We start from the raw sequence: 26888 nt of genomic DNA on the forward strand, positions 1-26888 counted from the left end.
CTCCCATATTTATATATCCATATCAGGTCCTGGGAAAATTTAACTATGCATGTATTATTGTTAATAAAATCTCCATTCTGCTACTATATTCACATATAATTTATAATAATATTTTATAATTTTACTCTGGGAATTATTGCAATTACAAACTAAATTATGAGAAGATATTATTAAGAAGACTTTTGAAAGTTGTTACCCATCGATAATGAATGATCATTTTATTTGTTAAAAGTTACAAACTACAAGATTCATTAACTACAAGAAAATTTTTTATTTTTATAATAATAAAGTTATTTTATTTAATATAAATATAACTATGTATGATAACTAAATTATTCATAGTTGAAATAAATGCTTCTCTCAAGTTAGGTATAAAATAAATTTCACATCTCAGGATAAACTTCACACTATGTCCACACTATGTCCTATTCCCTATGAAAACTATCACACTAAATCAGACTAGGCGTACTCTTATGTAATGTCAATATTATGTCAAATTATACAAATAAAAATGAAAGCTTACCATCCCTGTTCGTTTTTATATTTGTAAGCAGCCCCAAGAATGTGACACAAGGTACCCCCGGCTTTGAAATCCATGAAGCACTTTGCCTAGAAACAACACATATAATGAGTTATACAAGTGAAAAATATTATAGTAGATACTTCACTTCTAAATGACAAAAACCCATTACAGGGAACTTCCAGCGAAGACTCATGACTGAAACAATTTATTTATCTGTTCAGAAATAAAGCAAATATTCTTGAAAAGAAATCCTATCTTTTAAGGAAAACTAAGAAATTACAATGTGTATTTTACAAAGATAAATCAGAGATAAAGATAAAAAGAACTCACTGATTTTACTATCAACCAGTAAGTATTTATTAAGTGACTGCTATGTGCAATATGGAAAGGTGCTAGGAATACCAAGACAAAAATTAAACAACCTTTGCCCATAAGGAGCTTTATTTTCTTTTTTTTCATTTGGGAGTGAGAGGCACTTAAATAATTACATATACTATATATATATATATATATAAAATGAACACAGGTAATTTTGGGGAGATGAGCACAACAGTAGCCCAAGAGATTCCCTTTTGTCAATAGGCAATCACAACATGAGGAGACTTATATGAAAACCCAGTTTATTACTAGAGAAATGAATATGCATGTGGAACCCAAAGTATACACAGTCTTTAAAGAAGTTTGCATACTTATGACAGTACAACAAAGGGGGAGAAAACAAGAAAGGGAGTGGCATGGGAAAGAAGGGAGAGGTGGGAAAAAAGACAAAACATCTCCCAAAAGCGAGGTTCCCTTGGGAAGTACTAGACTATGAAGATAGAGAGTCTGCTTATCTGCAAAAGGCCCCAGCTACACAAGCATTATCCCAGCCTGGCACAGACTGGCTGGTGCCTGTCTTGACTTCCCAGGACACACAGGAAATCCAGTTTGGGGTACAACAACAAATTATGTCAGCTCAGTGGGGGATTCGTCTTTTGACACATTCAGGGTCTCCTGCATGCTCTGGATCCAGTGTTTCTAGAAAATATGGCAACTCAAAAAGAGAAGTTCAGAGGACACTTTATTATCTCTTAACACTATGCTTTTAGATATTTACAAAAATTTCATTTATACAAAATTATGTCAAAATCAAAGAGTGAAGGGCAAAGCCAAGATGGCAGAGAGTATAGGCCAGAACCCAGCTGAAATCTCTGAATAATTCCGTCCAAACAACTTTAATATAATGTTTCAAATCAAATTTTGAAGCAGCAGAGTCAACAAAAGGTCAGAGGGAGATATCTTTCCAGCTTAAGACAACTTAGGAGGTCCACAGGAGAGATGTGTAACACTGGGGTGGGCTCAGGCCCAGAGCACAGCAAGAGCACCAAATAGTGGGCCTTGGAGACAGCCACAAAAGCAGCAGCAGCAGCAGCAACGACAGCAGCTTTAGGGGCTCTCAGCCCAGAGATGGTAAAAGGGGTTGGGGGATGTCCAAAAAATGGTCAGAAAGAGATTACATTGAGAGGATGCCCATCAATTGGGGAATGGCCGAACAAGTTGTGGTATATGAATGCAACGGAATACTATTGGGCTGTAAGAAATGACGAGCAGGAGGACTTCAGAAAAACCTGGAAAGATTTGTATGGTCTGATGCTGAGTGAAGTGAGCAGAACCAGGAGAACATTGTACATAGTAATAGCCATGTTGTGAGACGACTAAAATTGATAGACTTAACCCTTCTCAGCAATGCAAGGATGAAATGATTAACATTTTCTAATTTTCATTCTTTTTACTTTGTTTTACCGTTTCTTGATGTCTCATGGAGTCATTAGCTTCCACTTGCTCAGGTTTAGTTTTTAAGGAATTATTTCTTCAGTAAGATTTTGTACCTCTTTTTCCATTTCGTCAATGCTGCTTTTATTTTAAGGAGTTCTTTTTTTTTTTTTCCAGTGAATTTTTGTACCTCCTTTTCCATTTGGCCAGTTCTGCTTTTTAAGAAGTTCTTCATATAGATAGATAGATAAATAGATAGATAGATAGATAGAGGGCACAGGGTGAGTTGAAGATGAAGGGGTCATATCTGGAGAATAAAATTAAGGGGTGAGAGAGGATTATACTAGGAGAAGGGAGAGGTAGAACGGAGTAAATTATCTCACACAAAAAAAAAAACCAGAAGAAAAGGCTTTTTACAGTGGAGGGGAAACAGGGGAAGGTGAGAGGGAATGAGTGAATCTTATTCTCAAAGAATTTGACTTAAGGAGGGAATAACATACACACTCAATTGGGTATGGAAATCTGTCTTACCCTACAGGAAAATGGGGGGGAGGGGACAAAGGAGTAGGGGGATGATAGAGAGGAGAGCAGATTGGAAAAGGGGGTAATCAGAAGCAAGTACTTCTCAGGAGGGTCAGAGTCAAAAGAAAGAATAGAATAAATGGGGGAGGATAGGATTAAGGGAAATAGAGTTAGTTTTTCAAGCATGTCTACTATGGAAATGTTCTGCATAACTGCACACATATAACCTATATGTAGTTGCTTGCCTTATCAATGAGAGTGGACAGGGAGGGAGTGAGGGAGAAAATTTGGAACCCAAAGTTTTAAAAAACACATGTTTAAAAAAAATATTTTCACATGCAACTGGGAAATAAGAAATACAGGAAATGGGGTACAGAAATCCATCCTACCCTACAGGAAAATTGAAAGGGAAGGGGTTAAGGGGGGGGAGAAATAGAAGGGAAGGCAGACTAGGGTAAGGGGTATTCAGAATGCACGCCATCTTGGGGTGGAGGGAGGGGCGACATGGGGTGAAAATTTGGAACTCAAAATCTTGTGGAAGTAAATGTTGAAAACCAAAAAATAAATAAAAATTACCATAATAATAATTTTTTAAAAAGTTCTTCACTAATATTTTTTTGTTCCTCTTTTACCAAACTGTTAATTTTCTTATCACGATTTTCTTGCATCAGTCTCATTTTTCATTTCTTTTCACAATTCTTTCTCCATCCCTCATGTCTTTCTTTAACCATTCTAGGAATTCTTGTATGCCTTGGATCCAATTAGCATTTTTCTTTGAGGCTCTGCGTGTAGTTGTTTTCACACTGTCATCTTCTTCGAAGTTTATGTCTTGGTCTTCCTTCAAATTCTTTTTTTTCTTTTTCTTTTTCTTTTTGCTCATTTTCTCAGCCTATTTCTTCACTTTGAAATTTATGGTAAAGTACATCTAGCACCTAAGAATTTTATTATCAGGACACTTAAAAAGAGTCTGCATAGACAGAGAATATAGGTGTAAGTAAATTATGTTGAGATGATCGCCAAAAAAAGGAATGTAGAGATGGGAAGGAGGTATACCATGGGAAAAGGGAGAAGTAGAATGGGGAAAATTTTCATACATAAAAGTAGTTCACAAGGAATACTTTTAATAGTGTAGGGGGAAAACAGGGAAGGAGGTGGGGCAATGCCTGAACCTCACTTTCATTGGAATTGGTTCAAAGAGGAAAGAGTAAATATAGACTCATTTGGGTATAGAAATCTATCTTGCTCAATAACAATAGGGAGAGAAAAGGAAGAGGATAAGCAATGGGAGTGTTGCGGGGGGGAGAAAGGGGACATGATAAGGGAGAGAGCAAACAGTGAGGCAGTGGTTGGAAGGACAGACTTTTCAGGAGGGATAGAATAAAAAGAGATAAACAGAAAAAAATGGAATGGAGGAAAATGCACAGTTAGTGATCACAACTATGAATGTGAATGGGATAAGCTCATCTATAAAAATGAAAGTGGATAGCAAAATGCATTGGAAACCAGAATCCAATGATATGCTGTACATAAGAGACAATGCTTGAGACAGAAAGACACCCACAGTTAAAATAAAGGGCTGAAACAGAGTATAATATGTTTCAGCTGAAATTTAAAATGAAAAACAAAACAAAACAAAAACAAACAAACAAAAACCAAAGGGGAAGCAATTATGATATCAGACAAAACAAAATCAAAAATATACCTAACTGAAAGAGATAATCAGGGAAACCATATTTTGCTAAAAAGTACCATAGACAAATAATATAAAAAAATTTTACAGCAAGTTTTTCTGATAAAGGCCTTATGTCTCAAATATATAGGGAAGTCAAATTTATTTAAAAATAAAAGCCATTTCCCAACAAAGGATATGAACAGGCAGCTTTCAGAAGAGGAAATCGAAGCTATTTACAATCATATTAAAAAATGCACTAAATCACCATTGACTATAGAAATTAAAAGAACTCTGAGCTACACCTTATTGGCTCATATGACAGAAAAGGAAAACGACAAATGTTGGATGGGATATGGAAAAACAGGGACACTGCCGTACTGTTGTTGGTGGAGCTGTAGGCTGATCAGAAGAAGAAATAAAAGCTATCGTTAAGTCATATAAAAAAATGCTCTAAATCACTGATTAGAGAAAGGCAAATTAAAACAATTCTGAGGATACCACCTCACACTTACCAGAAATGATAAATGCTGGAGTGGATGAGGGAAAATGGGTACATTAATGAACTGCTGGTATAATAGTGAACTGATCAAATCATTCTGGAGAAGAATCTGGAACTATGCTCAAAGGACTATAAAACTACACCCTCTCATCCAGCAATACCACTACGAGGTCTGTACCCCAAAGAGATATATACCTGTAAACATTTTAATCAACATCAAATTGATAAATAGGGTAGGTAACTAAAAAACAAAAACAAAACAAAAAACCTAGAAAGCCAAGATTAAAACCTTCCAATTAAAGAAAACAAAGCCTAAAAATCAAATGAAATTGGTGAAACATCAAGCTAAAGAAGCACTGGATAAATACAAGTAGGAATTATTTTTTAGAAAAATAAATGAAATATATGCCAGCAGTTAACATGATTTTAAAAAACAAATTAACAGTATCAAAATGAAAAAAGTGAATTCACAATCAATGAAAAAGTATAAAAAAAAAATTAGGAATTATTTTGTCCAACTACATATCAAGAAAACTTAAAATCTACGTGAAATGGATGAATATTTACAAAAGTATAAATTGCTGAGATAAAAGAAAAAAAAATAAAGTACTTAAGTACTCTAAGTAAAAGGAAGTGAACAAGCCATAAGTGAACTCCACCTCCCCTCTAAAAACAGGACCAGATGGAGTTACAAGCAAATTCAACCAAACATTTAAAGATCAATTAATTATAACACTTCATAAACTGAAAAAATTGGGAAAAGCTGTCCCTAACAAATACATATTCTCCTATGACACAATTTTGATACCTAAAACAATGATCAAAGCAGAAAAAGGCAACAAGAGACTAAAATCTCTAATATTATTGCAAAAATTTTAAATAAAATATTAGATTACAGCAGCACATCACGAAGATTATACACTAATATTCACAATTCATCCTGAAATCTAGTACCTAAATACCTTTTTGATGACTATACAGTCTTTTGTTTTCATATTCCTTTTTCAAAAATATTTAATTCAAAGAACTCATCACTCTGCAAGTACCCTCTCCCACAGACTCTACACTCTCCCACAGACACCTTTTTTATTCATCCATCCCTTTTATTTACCTACTATAAAAAAAAAGCCTGCTGTTATTGACATTTCAAAATTAAAACTGAATAAACACTTAAGTAGTGATGGTCTAAGGACCTATGTACAGGAATAGTCAAACCTTGTGATACATATTTTGGATTTCAAATCAAAAATCTGAATTCTGGTATTGGCACTCACACTATTTCAACAGCAACTAAAAACAATACTTATTCAGCGTCAGTGTTTTCTGACATTACATACATCTATAAGGGAACCATATTTCAATTTATGTGCTATACTCTTATAAAGAGGTTTTAAGCTAATATATTACCTACTATTTGAGACAAATCCCCCAACTATTTCTAAGTCAAGAGTATTATTCAGTTATTCCTAAACACTGACAATCAAAAGTACTAAGAAATGCCAAACACACACATGATCTCTCTATTGAGCACAAATAACCCTCAACTCAAGAAAGTAGCCTTTATATACTTTTATCCCATGCCAGGAAGATGCTCCCCTACCCATTCTGTCTTTCAGAATGTCTCTTTTCCTAGAAAAATGAAATCAAGTTTTTTACTGCATTAAGCTATTCCTGATCCTCGTCCTATTACTGCCTTCCTTCAAACTACTTTTTATTTATCTGGTGCATATATATATATGTGTGTGGTAAACAAATTAACTAGGACAAAAAAAATTAAACTTATTTACACATTCCCGCAAATAGTAAAATCTATTTACATCCATGCTGGCATGAACTGCCCCTTTCTTCGGTATCTCAATATTCTCCAGGATGTGGGACTCTCCTTCAGGAATAGTCTTCCACCCTACAATTGGCATAATCAGGGCAGAACAGATCGGTTACCCTACGATTAGCATTGTCGGCAGGATACTGAAGAAATGGGCTTGGGGAGAAAGTCTTCCAAGGGGGTAATCATGAGTTGATCACACACCTCCCTGAGACAAAGAGTGGCCAGCATGCTAGGAGTACAGGACACGTGGGAAATGCTGACTGACTTGTCCCTTGACAGGCTTTCAGCACCCAGGGTTGGTTATTTATGTTGCTTAATGGAAGATTTATAGCCTAGGCAAACATAAGCCTTTTAGCACTGATAAGACAGACTTTGGGGGAGGCAGAGCCAAGACGGTAGAGTAAAGGGAGTTACTCACCTGAGCTCCCCCCAAACCCTTCCAAATATCTTTAAACACATTCTAGAGCAGCAGAACCCACAAAAAGATGGAGTTAAACAAATTTTCAGGGGCAGCTAGGTGGCACAGTGGATAGAGCACTGACCTTGAAGTCAGGAGAACCTGAATTCAAATCTGGCCTCAGACCAAACACTTGACACTTACCAGCTGTGTGACCCTGGGCAAGTCATTTAACCCCAACTGCCTTAAAAAAAAAAATTATTTCAGCCCAAGACAACTTGGAAGGTCGGCAGGAAAGGTGAGAAGGGAGCACAGTCCAGCACAGGCTGTGCCAGCAAACCTAAGGCACATCTTTGGGCAAGTGAATCACTGGCAGTAGTGGCAGTTTCTAGACCTCTCAGCCCACAGATGCCGACAACTTAGAAGGTCAGACGGAAAGGTCTGTTGCACCTGGGTAAAAGAGGAGCAGAGGCCACGCCAGCACAGCCCCAGCAAACCAGGAACAGGCCTTCTGAGTGACTGAATCAGCAGTGGCAGCAGCTGCTTCCAGAGCTCTCAGCCCACAGACAGTAATGGGTCAAATAAATGCTTACAAGGAGATTACAGGGGTCTTTTTTGCTCACACTGGAGCAGGAACTCTATTGCTTTGCCCATACTTGGATCCAGGTCACAGTCCCTGGTGGGCATCCTAGGACTAAGAGGAACACTAGCATAGCAGAACTTGTAGCCACAGTAGAGGGGGGAACCCTCCTCACAGCTCCAGAGCAGAAAAGAGTGCTTGTGGTCACTCACAGACCACAGCACAGGCCAGGAAAGAAAAAATATCTCTCCTTAGACCACACCACCTTAGAAGAACTGAAAACTGACAGGTCCCTAGAAGTATCTCTGAAAACAGTTACACAAAACCCCCCCAAGTTTGGGACTGTGTTCCCTTCACCCTGGAAGCACAGCCCTACTTTAAAAAAAAAAAAAAAGAAAAAAGAGTTAAAAGTCAACTAACAGGATGGGAAAATTAGCAAAAAACGGGAAAAAAAATGACTACTAAAGTTACTATGGTGACAAGGAAAATCAAAACACACACTCAGAAGACAACAAGGTCAAAGCTCCTACATTCAAAGCTTCCAAGAAAAATATGAATTGGTCTCAGGCCATGGAAGAGCTCAAAAAGGATTCTGAAAATCAAGTTAAGAGAGATAGAGGAAAAAACTGGGAAGATAAATCAGAGTAATGCAAGAAAACCATGAAAAACAAGTCAACAGCTTGGTAAAGGAGACACAGACACAGACACAGACACAGACACAGACACAGACACAGACGAAGAAAATAACACCTTAAAAAACAGACTAGGGAAAATGGCAAAAGAGGTCCAAAAAGCCAATGAGGAGAAGAATGACTTAGAAAGCAGAATTGGCCAGATGGAAAAGGAAGTCCAAAAGCTCACTGAGGAAAATAATTCCTTAAAAATTAGAATAGAGCAAATAGAAGCTAATGAATCTATGAGAAATCAAAAAATTATAAAATAAAACCAAAAGAATGAAAAAGTAGAAAACAATGTGAGACATCTCACTGGAAAAATAACTGACCTGGAAAATAGATCCAGGAGAGATAATTTAAAAATTACTGGACTTCCCAAAAGCCACGATCAAAAAAAGAGCCTAGACATCATCTTTCAAGAAATTATCAAGGAAAACTCTCCTGATATTCTAGAACCAGAAGGTAAAACAGAAATTGAAAAATCCACCAATCACCTCCTGAGAGAGATCCCCAAATGAAAACTCCCAGGAATATTATAGCCAAATTGAAGATTTCCCAGATCAAGGAGAAAATATCACAAGCAGCCAGAAAGAAACAATTTTTAAGTATCGTGAAGCCACCGTCAGGATAGCACAAGATTTAGCAGCTTCTACATGAAAGGATTGGAGGGCTTAGAATATAATATTCCAGAGGGCAAAGGAGCTAGAATTACAACCAAGAATCACCTACCCAGCAAAACTGAGTATAATCCTTCAGGGGAAAAAATACACATTAAATGAGACAGAGGACTTTCAAGCATTCTTGATGAAAAGACCAGAGCTGAATAGAAAATGTGACTTTCAAATACAAAACATGAGACACATAAAAAGAAAAACAAAAAAAGGAAATCATAAGGGACATAATAATTTTAAACTGTTTACATTCCTACATGGGAAGATATTTGTAACTCATAAGATGTTTCTCATTAGAGTAGTTAGAAGGAATATATATAGACAAAGGGCACAGGGATGACTTGAATAAGAAGGGATGGTATGTAAAAAATAAAATTAAGGAGTGAGAGGAATGTACTGGGAGAAAGAGAAAGGGAGAGGTAGAATGGGGTAAATTATCTCATATAAAAGAGACAAGAAAAAGCTATTACAGTGAAGAGGGGGATGGTGAGGGAGAGTGAGTGAACCTTACTCTCATCAGAATTGACCTAAAGTGGGAATAACATATACACTCAATTGGGTAAAGAAATCTATCTTATCCTACAGGAAAGTAGCGGGGAAGGAGATAAGAAAAGGTGGGGTGATAGAAGGGAGGGCAGATTAGGGGGAGGTGGTAGTCAGAAGCAAAACACTTTAAGAGGGACAGGGTGAAAAGAGAGAGAGAATAGAAAAGGGGGAGAAAAGGATGGAGGGAAATACAGTTAGCAATATTAACTGAAACATTTTTGAAGCAAGATTCTCTGATAAAGGCCACATTTCTCAAACATACAGAGAACCGAGTCAAATTTACAAAAGTAAGGGCCATCCCCCAACTGACAAATGATCAAAAGATATGATCAGTTTTCAGATGAAGTAATCAAAAGCTAGCTATAGCCTTATGAAAAAATACTCTCACTAATGACTGGAGAAATGCAAATTAAAACAATTCTGAGGTACTACATCACACTTATTAGATTGGCTAATAGGACAGGAAAGGTAAATGACAAGTGTTGGAGGGATGTGGGGAAAATTGAGACTTTAATGCACTATTTGTGGAGTTGTGAATTGATTCAACCATTCTGTAGAGCAATTTGGAACTATACCCAAAGGACTTTACAAAACCATGAATACTTTTTGACCTAACACTACCACTTCTAGGTTTGTATCCCAAAAGAAATAAAAAAGAAAAAGGAAAAGGAGCTATATGTACAAAAATACTTATAGCAGCTCTTTCCTGGAAGTAAAGAATTAGAAGTGGAGGGGAAGCCCATCAATTGGGGAATGGCTGAACAAGTTATAATCTGTGATTATAACAGAATACTACTGTTCTGTAAGAAATGATGAGCAAGTTGCTCTCAGAAAAACCTGGAAAGATTTGCATAGGCTGATGCAAAGTGAAATATAATGTGTACAAAGTAACAATACTGTAAAATGATTAGGTGTGAATGACTAAGCTATTCTCGGCAATACAACGATCCAAGACAACTCTAAAGGACTTAGGATGAAAAATGCTATCCATCTCCAGAGAAAAGAACTGATGGTTTACAGACTGAAGCATCCTTTTTTTTTTAACTTCTCTTCCCTTTGGTTCTAATTCTTCTTTACAACATGACTAATATGAAAACAGGTTTAATATGAATATATACATAGAACCTATATCAAACTGCATGCCTTCTTGGGTGGGGGGGAGTGGAGAGATGGAAGAAAATTTGGAACTCAAAATCTTATGGGAATTGAAAATAAATAAAATTAAAAATAAATAAACTTTAAAAAATAAATTAAATTGAAGAGACAATAAATAGATGAAAAATGGAAGAAAAAAAGAAAAAGAAAACCCCAAAAGAAGTCATGAAGATTTGGGACATAACTGAAAAATGACTGAACAACAAAAATAAAAACCTGGGCTAGAATGAAGATGTTGGAGGGGGTGGTAAAGAAAGGGTAATATCGGACATGATTCAGAGGCATAATTAACACAAGTAACTGGATGTAGGAATAAGAAAGGTCAAAGATGACTTTGTGATTAGGAACATAGATGATTAGGGAATAGTAGACCCATTAATAAAATAAAATCATGTTATGTCTCTCTACCGCTCCCCCCACAACTATATTTTTAAATTTTGGTTGCTAAGTTATGGTTTTAGAAGCCTTTCCAAGGTGCACTGAGGTTAAGTGACTTGTCCATACTCACACAGTCAGTATATATCAGTATATATCACTTTATTCATCAAATCATACTGCCTCTACTCTGGCCTAAAACTCTTATTTGTATATCATTTATCTATATGTGTGTCCTATTCCCCTCTGTTAGACTGTAAACTCCTATAGAGCAGGAACTGAACCTTGTTTATACTATGTAAGTCCTATGTTAAAGTACATGTGGTAGATGCTAGGGGAGAAACTAATACTGAGTAAAACATGTTTTCTGGAAGAAAAAAAAACAATGAATTGGGTTTCTGAGAATTTACATGTTTGTTTATAATATAAAGAAGTGATTCTTAATGATTGATCTTTACACCAGGATGAGTTTAAACTCTGGGAGAAAAAAAAGAAAATCAAGTGAAGGGTGTTAAGTGAAATCTTTTGTATGAGTGTGGGTCCTGATAAACTTGGTTAATTGTTGTCCTTTGTTCTCAAAAAAGGATCAAAATGACATCACCATGTCAGGATCAAAGCACAATGTGTCTAACTATGGCTGAGTAGATGCATACGAGCTCAGAAGGTTCTACCACAGGTCAGGCACTAACAGTCCATATCAACATTTGGTTTGGAGATGTCTCTAAATTTGCACATTTCACATTTCTTTTGAGCCACTGCAATTCTGCTTTGTTCATAGAGCACAGCACCTTCTTTGATACAGGCACAGAATTCTGGGCAGTCCTGCGTCAGTGTCTACCATGTCTCACAATCAATTCCAAATTTCTTTAGAGAGACCTTCAGAGTGTCCTTGTATCTTTTCCTCTAACCTCCATGTGAGTACTTGCCTTGTGTAAGTTCTTATTCAAACACCATAAGAAAAAAAATAACTGTATTGAGTCCAAAACTGTAATTAGTGAAACTTGCTATGTGCGATAAAATCTCTTGGGATTATAACTGATGTTGTTCTGAGTTTTGAATTCAAGCATAGTTGTCTGATGTTCACCATTTAAGAGAAATGCCACAAGGTACTACTCAAAGGGAGTGGAGTTTGATCCTGAATTGCTACAGGCAAGGATTTCTATATCTGCGAAAAGATTGAGGGGACAACCTTCAGCTGAAGCCTCTTGACTCAGTTTCCCTATTATGTTACTTCCTTTTGAACAGGAATGTTTCCTGGTTAATCCTGAGTCTGGTAACAAAGAGGAGGAAATTTTACTGCATGACTGGTTGTCAACTGTGATTCTTATATGAAATCAAATGGAGCTAAAGATGCTTTTATCCTGGCATACATGAGTCATTCTGTGCCTTTAGGCTTGGTCCTGGAGGATCAGTTTTGATGCTGTTATGATAATGTTCATGTTTTTTCCTTATACAGCAAACTTCTATAATCAGAGCAAGAGGTCAGGAGAAGATATTAGCACAATTCTGAATATGCAGTCATTCCATATCCCAAAGAACTAAGTAAATCGGTGCTTGGGATTATCACTGGCCTATTAATAGTTACATAATCACCTCCTCCCATGTCTTTTGTTACAATTGGAGTTAAAGCCAGCCTCTTGTAAAGTAAATTCATTTGTGTAACCACTGAACATAGGGGTGTAAAGCATCTATTTGCAAAGAGTGCTGTTACCTGTATTTTTATATATATAGGATTAGGTTAGATAGCACCTGATCCCTCCTGAAAGGATTGGAATTAGAGTGGAAAACTGTGAGAAATCAACATCAGATGATCATATAGGACAGATGTAAATTATTCTTATGTAAAAACCTTAACTCTTTGAAGTTTCAAGTAAACTCTAGGTTCCTAATTTGATGATCCTCTTATAGCTCTATCATTTAAAAAAAAAATCAGAACCACAAGATTTTCACCATATGAACTAGCTACTGGAGAAGTAAAATTTGAGAGGTTATAATAACTTGTCCTGAGATCTGATTTGTAAAAGATTTCAGCTGGAACATCTAAGGAGTCTCTACAAGTAACCTGAAAACAGAGAAGCAAATCTACTGAAGAGGAGTCCCCCCCTACAGAGCTGCCCTGAGAACGAGACCCATTCTAAAATGTCCAAGAGCAATCTTTCCCAGAGACCATAAAACTACATGGAACATCTGAGATCCAAGATGAAATGTGTTGATTAAACAGACGTTGGTAATGGGCTACTAAAACACAAAAAACCTTGATGATTATTATTATATTATTTTGGCTTTTTGTTTCACTGTATCTGCATACTGAGTTCACTCAGTTATTTTGAATGTTATGTGAATTTACCCTCTAAAATCAGTCTATGGTTTTAGATATTCTTATTATTGTTTGTACTATGATGAATCAATCTTGTTTCTGCATTGACCTGTGACAGGTCTCCCACTAACAAAAAAAGGAAATTGAGAAAATCAAATGACCCTGATTCTATTTTGTAACTGAGTCTATCCTCTACCACCCTCAATGTTTTGAAGTTGCCCAGGTCATGTTTCTTTGTCTCTGAACTTAGTTCAGAAATTCTGCTAGCCTATAATAACCTAAGTTCAGAAATTCAGTTCTCCCACTAATCACCAAAAGCCATTGACTCTTTCTTCAAATCCCTTGAGATAGAATGAAGGAAAATTCTAACAACTGTGGTAATTCTCTTATTGCTTATGTTGTTTTCCTCCTCATGCTTGTATTGCTGTTGTGAACTGTGCCTCCAATGTAAATCACTGTAGAGCTCCTCTGCTTCCTCCATAGTAAAACCACTCATGGAACCTTGCAGAAGATATCAATCAGAAAAAATTTATGAACAGGTCACAAGGGGGCAGAGTGTATAATGGGAACAAGAGCATGGGAACATGGCCTCAAAACAAAACATGGTTAATGTAAACAGCTAAAGCAGCTCCATCTGATAGGAAAACCTGTGACCAAGGGCCATCACTGGCACTATGGCTTCTTTGTTCTGTTTCTATGTAATATCTGGCCTGGCCTAACAACAGTGTGGAGATAGACACTGTCCTGTCGCCACCCAGAATGATTGGCATCATAAGCTCCTCACAAAAAATACCTATTTACTTCCATACTGCTCCCTCTCTTTCCAGTAGGAGGTGGAACTGTCCTTCAGGAATAGTCTGCCACCCTGCAATGTGCATAGCCAGGGCAAAACAGACCTGCTACCTTACAAGAGGAAAGAGCACAATACTGTACAGTGAAGTTAACATATTTTTCTGGAATATGGATGTCTTTCAGGTTTCTTCAAGTAAAGTTGATTTTGCGTGAGGAGAATTTACATAAAACAAGAACTGTCTTATAGACTCTATTCACAGGCCATTTTTACCTCATTTTTTTGGGATCCTTTTATTTATTTTCTTATGCTTTTTCTGATCTTTTTCATAAAAGATCTTGGTACACCATTGTCCTAATCTTAACCATGGATTTAGTTTAAAAAAAAAAAAGTGCTTCCAGGATATAGCTCGAGGTCAGTACACATATATTCCATTCTTTATTATGTTTTTTACCCACAAAGCTATTTACTAATCATTTTTTCAGAATGTTGATTACAAAATACAGCCTAAGAATTAATTTTCAGGCAGCTAGGTGGCGCAGTAGATAGAGCACTGGCCCTGGATTCAGGAGGACCTGAGTTCAAATCTGTCCTCAGACACATTACACTTACTAGCTGTGTGACCCTGGGCAAATCACTAAACCCCATTGCCTAGGCCAAAAAAAAAATTTATTTTCAGTATATTGTACGTATTACAACAGAAAAATGGACACAAACTTTATTCAGTGAATTAAAATAAAACACTTGTTACAACTTAAATAATTCTGTTAATGTCTTCTTTAAGAACAAATTATTTGGGAATATAGTTACTCTAAAAATGTTTAATAAACTGGAAGTATAGTATACCCATCACGTTTCCAAGAACTTGATTTACAAAAGTCTTTATAATAGGATTAAATCCTTGAAAAGTAAATCATTAGGAGCAGATTCTAAAGCCTGTGCAAGGGATATTTTTAGACATGTGCCTTACATAAAAATAAATCAGGGCTCAGTACCAGTAAGACCAGATGTATTTTTCTTCCTCTAAATAGAATATAACACAGTATTTATTTTCTCTATGCTACTCTCAAATCACACAAAGGGATTCAGATTCATGTGATAATGTAAATCCAAATTTGGTGGCTCAAAGAGAAAAATATTTTGGAAAACATGTAGGCCCAAGTGTGCTGATCTGGCTGGGAAACACATAGTATGGAGCCCTTAAATCAGTATTAACAAATAAGTTCATTATATTGCATGATTTTTTTTTTATGGAGTTAAAGCTTTTAAAATACTGACCACCCATATTATCAGAGTACTTGATTAATGTACTTGATGACTTGTATTAAGTGAAAATTAGAAAACGTTATAAAAATCATCGAAGAATGTTTTATAAAGTCATAAATTTAGAATTTAAAGGACTTTATAAGTCTGTTAGTCCAACTCCTTCATTTCACAAATGAAGAAAATAAAGCTACCAGAGGTAAAGTGACTTTCTCAAGGGAATTCACACAGGAATCCACACCCTCTGACTCTGAATCCAGGGCTTTTCCCACTACACCACTCTGCTCATCTTTGTCCATTAAAAAAAAAACAAACCACATTTTAAAAAATCCAAATATGACTAGAAATTCAGTTAGGTCACTAAATCTAAAAAAGCTAAATAATTGACACATCTACACCACAGATTTTGAGATTCTTAAAACCTATTTCTTATCCATCTCAAATTCCTCCACGGCAAAAACCCCTGGAATCTCACAAATATTTTCTCTGCCACTTTAAGCTTTAGGATGAAGAACATACTTTTGAGAATCCATGGGTATGGAGAGCAATTTGGAACTATGCCCAAAGGGCTATAAAACTATGCATACCCTTTGACCCAGCAATACCACTTCTAGGGCTATATCCCAAAGAGATCATACAAATGGGAAAAGGGCCCACATGTACAAAAATATTAATAGCAGCTCTTTTTGTGGTGGCAAAGAATTGGAAATTGAGAGGATGCCCATCAACTGGGGAATGGCTGAGCAAGTTGTGATATATGAATATAGTGGAATACTACTGTGCTATAAGAAATGATGAACAGGTAGACTTCAGAAAAACTTGGAAAGACTTGTATGGTCTGATGCTGAGTGAAGTGAGTAGAACCAGGAGAACGTTGTACACAGTAATAGTCACATTGTGTGATGACTAATATTGATAGACTTAACCGTTCTTTGCAATACAAGGATCTAAGACATCTCCAAAGACCTCATGATGGAAAATGTTATCCACATCCAAAGAAAGAACTATGGAGTTTAAATGCACATCAAAGCATACTATTTGCTTTTTTTTTCTTCTGTTGTGTTTTGTTTCCTCTTTCTGGTGGTTCCTCCTATTGGTTCTAATTCTTACTTACAACATCACTACCGTGAAAATATGTTTAATAGGAATGTGTATGTATAGCCTATATCAGATTGCGCACTGTCTTGGGGAGGGAGGTGAGGAGGAGGAGAAAAAATTAAAACTCAAAAGCTTATGAAAGTGATCAAAAGAAAAAAAAAAGAGTCCATGGGAGAACAGAGCCAAGAAGCAAAGAAAAGGCAGGGACTTGCCTGAGCTCTCCCCAATTCCCCTCCAAACAACTTTAAACAGGCTACCCCAGCTCAGACCAGGCCCAAACAAACCAAGAGCATGCCTGGGGAAAGTGAGGTGGGGCACAACTGAATCAGTGGCAGCTTCCAGAGCTCTCAGCCCATAGACAGTAAAGGGTCAGACAACTGGTCAGAGGGAAATTATAGGAGTCCCTTTGCTGGCACCAAGGGCAGGATTCTGTTGCACTGTCTATATGCAGTTCTGGATTGCAGTCCTGGGTTCTCAGTATCAGAGTGAGGAAGAGTACTAGCACACCAGAGCTTGCTGCCACAGGGGAACAGTAACCCCAGTAACTGTTCAAGGGCTGAAAAGAGTGCTGGTGGTCATTCACAGATGAGCACACAGGTCAGGAAAGTAGTACATACATCTCTTCTTAGATCATACCATCTTAAAGAACCAAAAACTTTCATCTCCCCACAATTAGCTCTGAAAAGAGCTGCACAAAAAACCTGAAGCTTGGAACAATTTCCTGCCCTGCCCCCCTACAAAAAGCAAAGCCTCACTTTAGCACAGAGTTTAAAGTCAAGAAACAGACAGGAAAAATGAGAAAAACAACAAAAAAAGATCACGACCATAGAAAGTTACTAGGATGACAAGGAAGATCAAAACACAAACTCAGAAGACAACAAAGTCACAACTGCTACATCCAAAGTCTCAAAGTAAAATGTAAACTGGTCTCAGGCCCTGGAAGGGCTCAGAAAGGATTTTAACCTTTCAAGGACTCAGACCTCTGAGAGCGGCTCCAGGTTCGCTGAGCCCTGCTTTGCCTGTGTACCCACGTTGAACTGCATTTCTCTCCCCACCTGGGGAGCTATACGTTTCCAATCAACCATCCAGGTTATCTTGGGCTGGAAATTTGTTTCACTCTTTTTGTGGGTTCTGCTGCTTTAGAATTTGTGTAGAGCCATTTTCTACAGGTATTTGGAGAGGTTTGGGGGAAAATTCAAGCAAGTCATTGCTTTTACTCTGCCATCTTGGCTCCACTCCCCCCCCAAAACCCTCATTTTTTATATTAGCCCATGCTCCCCATTTTTTCTTCTTTTTTCTTTCTTTCTTTTTTTTTTTTTTTGACAATTTCACTGCTTTCTGACCCTTAGTAAAGCATGATTGGCTGTACAGGAGAAAAAACTTAAATCCATTTATCTTTTTTGAAATAACTCTGATAAAAGGATGAGTAAGGATGTTACCAACAACGGCTAAGATCCAGTATGAGGGTTGTAAACATATTTGATATTCCTTAATGACTAACTACATGTGAAGGAAATAAGAGGGCATGTTCAAATTTTTCTCCCTCCAACAAGGAGGTAAGGAAGACAAATGGGCTGAAATTATAACAAGAAATATTTAGATATTTTTAAAAATGTCTTGACTAAAAGAGCTATTAACATTAATAACTCTCAAGACTATGTGATCTTTAACCCTTAAAAACAGCTTAAGTGATTATTTGCTTTAGATGGTTTAAATGCATATATTCCTACCCAGAGGCAAATGCTTGATTAAAATTCTTTGAGATAACCATAAACTAGCTTTCCAAGACACTGACTTACAAACCTGAAATAACTAACGTAAACACAAATATAACAAAGTCTGTAGTAAATAATGACTCACAAATTTGTGGAACTTACCTCAAGACACGTTTAGGTTAAAAATATAAATATGTTTAAAAAGGTAAAGATAAATTCACAGATGCAAGATCTTCTGCATAATTAGGAAAAGGTGGAGATGTCTGGGATATATACATAACCTTTCATAACAGACATCAAAAAGGACAACTTCCCACTGTCCCTTGGTGTCACTGTCTGAGCCAGAACACTGATATAAATGGTTCATAGATCTGATGTAGTATTCATTTATATTCCAGCTCAGTTAGCCAAATAAGCTGGTAGTAGAAAACATAGTATTCAGTTTTAATGAAGTTCTATGTTTTCATCTTAAAGTCTTTTCAACATACTAACAAAATAAGAGGGTTATTATGAATAAATAGCATCTCTTTGAGATCTCCTGGTACAAAACTGGTGATGGACTCAATTATCTATATATTGGGCACATCTTTTGGTGATTACATTCTAAAAAAGGATTAACTACTAGGTATCAGTTACATATTTGTGTGACTACCCGACTGGCTGAAGAATATGGCAAAAATTATAAATCTTCAGGGATAACTATGGAACCAGCCCACCATGTGACAGCTCTAGGTTGAAAGCTATCATCCAAAAAAGAGACAAGCACAGGAATACTAGCTTTCTGTTTGCTTTATGTAAAGCTGTCACCTTTTCAGATCTTGGATTTTCTTATGCTTTATGTACATTATAAACTTGACACTTATCCTTAGAAATAAAAATCCCTGCCTAAGACTTCAATGTTGCTCAGGCCAGAAAAGAGATTTCTGATATACAGGAGAAACTAGGATGGCAGTAATGTTATAAGGAATTAAGGAACTGAAAGTACAAGAGTACTGAGAACTGGCCAACACTTCAAATCTTATAAACAGTCCAAGGGACAGTCAGTCCATCAACATTTGTTAAGTGCCTACTATTTGCCAGGCACTGTGGAAAGTGCTGAGGATTCAGAGAAAGGAAAAGACAGCCCTGCTCTTTAGTAGCTCACAATCTACAGAGGAAGACAATAAACAAATAACTATGTATAAACAAGTTATATATGGGACATGGTAAAGATAATTAACAGAGGGAAGGCTCTAGAATTAAGAGGGCTTGGGGAAAAGTTCCTATATAGCCTGGGATATTATCTGAGACTTGAAGTACACAGAGAAGACAGGAGATGAGGAGGGAAAACATTCTAGGCACAGGGGACAGTCAGAGGAAATGTCAAGAACAATAAGGAGGCCAATGTCATGGATCAAACGATGTTAAGGGGAGTTAAGATGTAAGAAGACAAGAAAGATAGGAGATGGAGCAAGTGATTAAGGGTGCTGAACACCAAATAAAGGATTTAATATCTGATCTTGTAAGTGATAGGAAGCCACTGAAGTTGACTGAATGAGGTGGGGTATGGGGGAATGTGACTTCGTCAGACTTTCACTTTAAAAAGATCACTCTGACAGCTGAGTGGGGGATAAACCTTAAAACGTAAGGAAGGTAGACTAACCAGTAAGCTATCCTAATAGTCTAGGCCTGAGGTGATGAGGGCGTACACCAGTTTCAGAGGAGAGGAGGGAAATACTGCAGAGATGGAGCAAAGATAAAATCAAAAGACCTTGGCAACAGATTGGCTTGGGGGGAGGAGAGGTGTAGGGGAGAAAAGAACAAGGAGTTAAGGATGGATAACCTAGGCTGGGAGCCTAGAGGACTGGGAAGATGGTAATGCCCTCAACAGTAATATGGAAGTGTAGAAGGGGAGAGGATTTTGGGGGAAAGATAAAGGGTTTGGTTTTGTACCTGTTGAATTTGAGGTCTAATAAGCAACTGGAGATGTGAGACTAGAGTTCAGCAAAGAAGCTAGGACTAGATAAGGAGATTTGAGAATCATCACTATAGAGATTATAGATCCTGATTTGTGAGATCCTGGCTTACTGCTGAAAAACAATGAAATTCATGAAAGTGATTTTAAATGATTTATTTCTATTTAAATTCTTACTGCTCTTTCATTTCAAGCACTAACAATCCTGGCTGACTCTCTGTGACCCCATCTAGGGTTTTCTTGGCAAAGGTACTAGAGTGGTTCACCATTTCCTTCTCCAGGTCATTTTACAGATGAGGAAACTGAGGCAGAGTTAAGTGACTTGCCCAGGGTCACACAGCTAGTAAATGTCTGAAGCCTGGATTTGAACTCAGGCAGAGGGATCTTCCTGACTCCAGGCCCAGCACTCTATCCACTGGGCCACCTAGCTGTCCTAACTAGAGACTATGAAATAGCTGTTGATAATTTTGTCCATCAGGAATATACATAAACCCCACATATTGAACAGAAGGTAAATAAAACTGTGCTACTTACAGGAAGTTTAGTGAAGGCAGGATTGGTGACATGTTTCCCAAAGGCATCTTCTTGAAACTGCAGAAGCTGTACTACTAGCCCAGCCAAAGTTTTATTTGTAGGAGCATCTGCTTGAACATACTGCAAAACACAAATAAAGTCTTAATCTTGGTGAAATTTCTGCTATGAAAGAGTTAACAAGAAGATAATATACCTAAACACAGTAAAAGAAACCTTCAACCTAAAGCAAAAACAACCATTATTTTATTGAAAAGGATAAAAAGGTCAAAAAAGCAATGGATATACGTATTAAATCAAATTCAGTGTTATTTTATTCAGATTAATCTCTATTGATATATTTAGCAATGCAACAATTAAGTTCCTTCCTTCTATTCCAAAGCAGCAGAAAATACTGTACTGGAGGATGAAAAATGAATTAGCTATGATCCCTACTTCTGAGAATTTTACAATGTAGTTAGAGGAACAAGTTACACAAATGGAGAGCTAAACAATAACATCTCACAAGGTAGCAATTGATAAGCACTGAATGTGTGAGATACTAAGTGCTACCGGTTTTAGCAGATTATAGCTGAAGTACTCAATGGAATACTGTTAATGAGCCAAATTTGGCTAGGAGGTACAAATTCACCTTTGCTCCTCAACTGCATGCTCTAAGAAAAAAAAACAATTAACTCACTGACTTTAACAACCTTACAGTAATTTCTTCTAGTCTCAGGAAAAAAGAGTACATAAGCTATTTCTCCTCGTTTCCTATCTTCAAGCCTTGACAGGCTCCATTCAACATTTCAATCTTAATGTGTTTGTTTCTATTACACTAAATGATTTTAAAAGTCAGACTGATGGGTGCAACTACAAGATAATAACAGCTACACAGTGTACCATTATTGGAAAGCCACATGTTCATTAGATTGAAGAGAACTCATTTTGTGCTGTAGTCAATCATATATGTAACCTGATATAAAAAGACAATTATTTTAAAAGCTTACAACATTTTCAAGGAGTTTTGATTTGCTTAAACGCATTAGTTTTTCCAATGTATAAATGGAATAGCCAAGCTGTAATTAATTGCTGACAACTAGTATTTATAGTTGAAATGCTTTATTTTCCCCAAGCAATCTTCTCTCTATCCATCTAACCAGATTCCCTTTATCTTAAAGGTTTTTATAAAAACACATTTCAAAAGGCCAAATAAGTGTACATCTACACACAATCAGAAAATTGACAGAGTTCAAGTTTGACAACCACCAATTTTAAGCCCTGGGTTGTCAGACCCTCAAGTGCAACCATTTATGCCACACTTTTTTTTAAGTTGCCTAATGTTTCAAATACTGTCACAACCATTAGAAAATAATTTTTCAAAAGAAGATATTTAACTATTACTTGTAGAACAACAAGCAAATTAAAACTACAACATGCTCTTTGAAAAGTGTTTGAGAGGTACTGATAATTCTTTTTTCTTCAGTTATTTTCCATTTCCAATACAAGTTCAAAGCTACCTAGGAATCTAAACTGAAAACTGGAAGAGACTTTAGAGTTCATCCAGTTAAAACACCTTTTTTTTTTTTAAATCAGGAGAGCTAACTGAGGCCCCAGGGATGTTAATTCACAGTTACACAGAGTAGTAAAGTCTGGATTAGACTCATGAAGTAATACTAAACCCTTTTATCTACCACTTCAGGACTTCTGTTTTTTTTTCCCCTAGATACCCTAGGAAAAAAATTATTTTAATGTATTACTGACACAAGTGACTGCTAATATATACAAATTTTATTTCATAGGAAATATGTTATTATTAGTTATCATTTAGTTATCACTGGTCAGTCCATAAAATTTACATGGCAAACCTTGTGGCTATACTTTACAAGAAATCAAAAACCATCTGATAGAGTATATTTATCTATGAAAACTGGCATGTACCTCATTCTCAAACTACACAAAGAAAAATTTAACACAGAAAGGCAGGCAATGAATGGTATTTTTGTTTGTATATTGTAAAGATTTTAATAGTTTCACTGATATTTATAACTAAGCCAACAAAATGTGTAACATGACATATGAGAGGAAAGGGAATAGAGGAAAGGAAAGGGGGTGGGGAGGGAGAGAAAGGGGGAGAGAAAGAGAGAGAGAGAGGGAGGGAGGGAGAAAAGGGGAAAGGGGGGAAAGAGGGTGAGAGAGAGAGATAGAGAGAGAGAGAGAGACAGTGAGAGAGAAACATCTGACCCAAATAAAAACCTCAGGTGCAATATAACAGTAACCATACTACCACTTGACATCAGCATTGTACTTCTCAAAATGCTTTCACTATTGCATTTCATGATGTCCATCAAAATATGATACTAATTAAGATTAAAAATTAACAAACTAGTTTATATTCACAGACAGTATTTTCAATCAGGTTAGAAAAATATTGTCAATTTTACACACACACCCACACCCCCCCCCCATAGACTTACTGACACATTCAGCACTTCTCAAGCACTGCTCTGTGAGATATTAACCCTTCATTTGTCCATATGTGGTCTCCCCCAACTACACTGTTAAGATCCTTAGAGAAAAGAACCATAATTTACTCTTTGTTCCTCCATTAGCATAATTTCCACTGCTTTCGAATAGAAGATGCTCAAATATTATTTGTTGCACCAATGAAAATATCAACAGACTAATCTTTTGAGTAGAATTACATTGAATCTAGTTTAATACATAATATACTTTGATCGGTACAGGCCTCACTAAAGAATATTAAAGTTTTAACTTGCATTTTCAGCTCTCCTTAGCCCTACTGAAAATGATATAAAATATCAGGATTTAACTTAAACTGTTTTAAGACACTGAAATACTTTTCCCATAACTACTATAATCACTCTCCTTTGTCCATTACATATTTCTAAAACATTTTATCTTCATTGATAGCTTTTGTTTTTACATCATATATTTCCAAATATATTCGCTGCCCTCCTCTACTCAGCCGGTGTAACAAAGATTTTTAAAATTTATTTAAAATAGCAGTTTAGCAAAACAGTGTCTGACAGGATATATAATACTCCACCCACATAGTTCCCCACCTTTACAAAGGGAGGATGTGGATTTTCTTGACTCTTCTTGGAACCAACTTTAAACTTTAATTTCAAGCTACTGAAAAAGATCAAGGATAAACACACACTTGGGCACTTAGTGGCTTAGAATAATAAGATACAGAGCACTAGTGTTTCCCTAGAAATGCACATCTGGATCTGTTCTATAGCCAGCTGACAGGGATCCCTAGGCCTCCTGAACAAAAACGCCAGAGCCTCAGAACTGTGAAATACCTCAAACACACCTTTGAAGGATGCATCCTTAAGCAGCTAGGCCAAAAGAAAAATGGGGCAATACTGGAAGAACACAGAGGTGAGGTGAAGTGACTGTCACTAGTCTCTAACTAGTTGCTGATTCCCACTAGCATTCAAAGTGTGGTCTGGGGAACTCAAGAGTCTCAAGACCCTTTCAAGGGGTCTACAAAGTCAAAACTATTTATATAATAATGCTAAGACATTTTAATTTATAATACAGTAAATACTGATATATAATCCACATAAACAAAAGCACTCAATAATTTTTTATGAGGGTAAAGGAATCATGAGATCAAAAAGCTGAGAGAGACTCAACTGAGATGAGATGAGACTCAATTCCACAAACCTTACACAAGGCTCTTATTGACTATAATAAAAACTCATTTCCCTTTGGTAAAGTTGGCAAATTATTTTCTTACACACCTAAAGTTCATTAGATCATATATCTAGAACTGGATGGGATGTTAAGAGGTGATCTAGTCAAACCCAATGATTTTTAAAATGAGGAAACCACGACCCAGAGGTTAAGTGACTTTCCCAAGGTCATACACATAAGTGAGAGAGGTGGGATTTAAATTAAGGTCCTGTTAATTCCAAATTCTGGGCATTTTCCTCTGCAAAGTGCTACAATAAAAAGTGGTGCTTAACATTAAGCATCTAGAAAAGCACTGACACCACTTTCAGAGCTGCTACATTACCAAAAGTGAAATGAAATTAATACTTGTACCTGGCAACAAGCATGTAGTAATCATTAAGCTTTTAACTCCAGTTATTAACTTTCTCCTAAATATTCAATGCATTTCACTCAACAGATAGAAGTTCATAAGGAAGAACACAGGAGTTAATTATGAAAGCAAACATGAATTCATTTTATACTTTAAAAAAAAAAGCAAGCAGTGTGAAATGGAAATTCATGATTACCATATAGAATCAACCTTTTACAGATGAATGGAAATGATGGGGGGGAGGGTGTCAGGGACATTTAAGTTCAAAATAAAAAAATTAAATTTAAAAATTATCTAACAAAAAAAAAATCTTCTTGGCCTCTCTCTCTTAATAGTTTTTGTAACCTTACCTTAAGGTCACAAACTTCGAACATAAACTTCAGGCTAATTTTAACAACTTCCCCCAATTGACATGTTTTCCACCCCAAGTGCCTTTAAAAAAAAAAAAAAAAGCCTCAAAAAGTAGAAAGAAGCTAGACTTGGGAGTCAGAAAGACCTGAATTCAAACTCTGCTTCTAGTACCTCCTAGCTTTGTGATTCAGAGCAGGCCGATTAAGCTCTCAGCCTCAGTTTCCCTATCTGTAAAATGAAGAAAACAGAAGATATCTCACTGAATGGTTGTGAGATGGTATGTTAATACGTAAAATGCTTTGCAAACTTTGAAGCGCTACAGTTTGGGGGGGGGGGTTTCAACCACCTTAAATACCTAACCATATACAATAGGTCCCCATGTTCCGTGGATTAGCACATTTTTTAAAAACAGATTAAAGTGCTCCTTTGTTGGGATGTTTTGATAAAAAAGGGAGTCATGTGTTCGGGCCCCATTGCAGGGACTGGGGGACTGGCATACTCAAGGTCTAGAGCTCCCCCAGTTTAAGGCAGGCAGCAGCAACACTCCCCACCCAGCTCACACACGCCCCCAGCCCCCCACGACCCATCCAACAACTAAACAAGAATCCCTCCTCCGACTCCTGGGTCGTCTGAAGGAGGGGACGCAAACGTTAGATAAAGGCCGGCCCTCAGGGCGCTTACTGTCTAACCCGCCCAAGACAGCGATACTTTCGCTAGGAAAGTTTAACAGGAGACACTGGGGGAGGGTGGCTACCCAAGCCGGGGTGGGGGAGGAGGAAGGCACAGCTGGGAAGACTTCCTGGAGGCGACGCTCGCGGCTCTCCCATTCCCGCGTGGGGCTCGCCCGAGGCACAGCCAAGTCCCCCGCGCCTCCTGCCCCCTCCTGCGGAGAGGGAAGGCTCCTCGGGGGAGGCGGCGAGGGGAAGCCCCGAAGCCGCGGGCCGCCCTTTGTTGTCCCTCATGGCGGGGAATGGGGGGGAGGGCTGCGGGCGGGGGAGGGCCCAACTGGGCCGCTCCCCGCCCCTACCTGCCCCGGCGAGCGTCCCCCCCCACCCCGGGCCCGCGGCCGCCCCCCCGCGACGACCCACCTTCTTGTAGTGCTTGCCCAGCCAGACCCGCACCGAGTCCAGCTGGGAAACCGTCTCCGGGCTCTCCCAAAACTTGCCCGCCGGGCCCCCGTCCTTCCGCCTACACAGCGCCAGCCCCACGGCCGCCGCCGCCGCGCCCCCCGGCCCCGCGCCGCCCGCCGCCGCCCCTGGGGCACCGCCACCCCCGCCGCCCGCCGCCGCGGCCATTGTCGCCGTCTGCCGTGTCCGCCGCCGCAGCCGCCGCCGCCGCCTGCTCTAGGACTCGCCGCCTGCGCGCGCACCTCCCAACTCCAGCAGGGCGGCCTCGCGCGCGCCTTGGTCCCTCCCCCTTCTCCTCTTCCCTCCTCCCACTTCCTTCTCCTCCGACTCCGGCCCGGCCCGCCCCCGCCCGCGCTTCGGCTCATAAAGCATTGGGCCGCCGCGCGCACGCGAGAGCGCATGCGCTGAGCTCGTTCCCCGGCTCTGGGATTTCCGTCAGTTCACAAAACTTTTTTTTCTCTCCCCGCCCTCTCTGTGCTCCTGAGGGTGCGCGC

General features: G+C 38.0%; 1 protein-coding gene across 1 annotated transcript in view; it reads right to left on the reverse strand.

The window, feature by feature from the left end:
- SMARCC1 (SWI/SNF related, matrix associated, actin dependent regulator of chromatin subfamily c member 1) overlaps positions 1–26562 on the reverse strand; it is a 167915-nt gene extending 141353 nt beyond the window's left edge. The window contains exons 1-3 of the mRNA XM_027842145.1: positions 26356–26562; positions 20866–20985; positions 524–609 (exon numbers count right to left, since the gene is read on the reverse strand). Of these exons, the coding sequence (XP_027697946.1) occupies positions 524–609; positions 20866–20985; positions 26356–26562 (413 nt within the window). The remainder of the gene's footprint in view (positions 1–523; positions 610–20865; positions 20986–26355) is intronic.
- Between the last annotated feature and the right edge of the window lie 326 nt (positions 26563–26888).

This window comes from Vombatus ursinus, unplaced genomic scaffold (assembly GCF_900497805.2).
Source record: "Vombatus ursinus unplaced genomic scaffold, bare-nosed wombat genome assembly UNPS02014867.1, whole genome shotgun sequence".
NCBI classification, from domain to species: Eukaryota; Metazoa; Chordata; class Mammalia; order Diprotodontia; family Vombatidae; genus Vombatus; species Vombatus ursinus.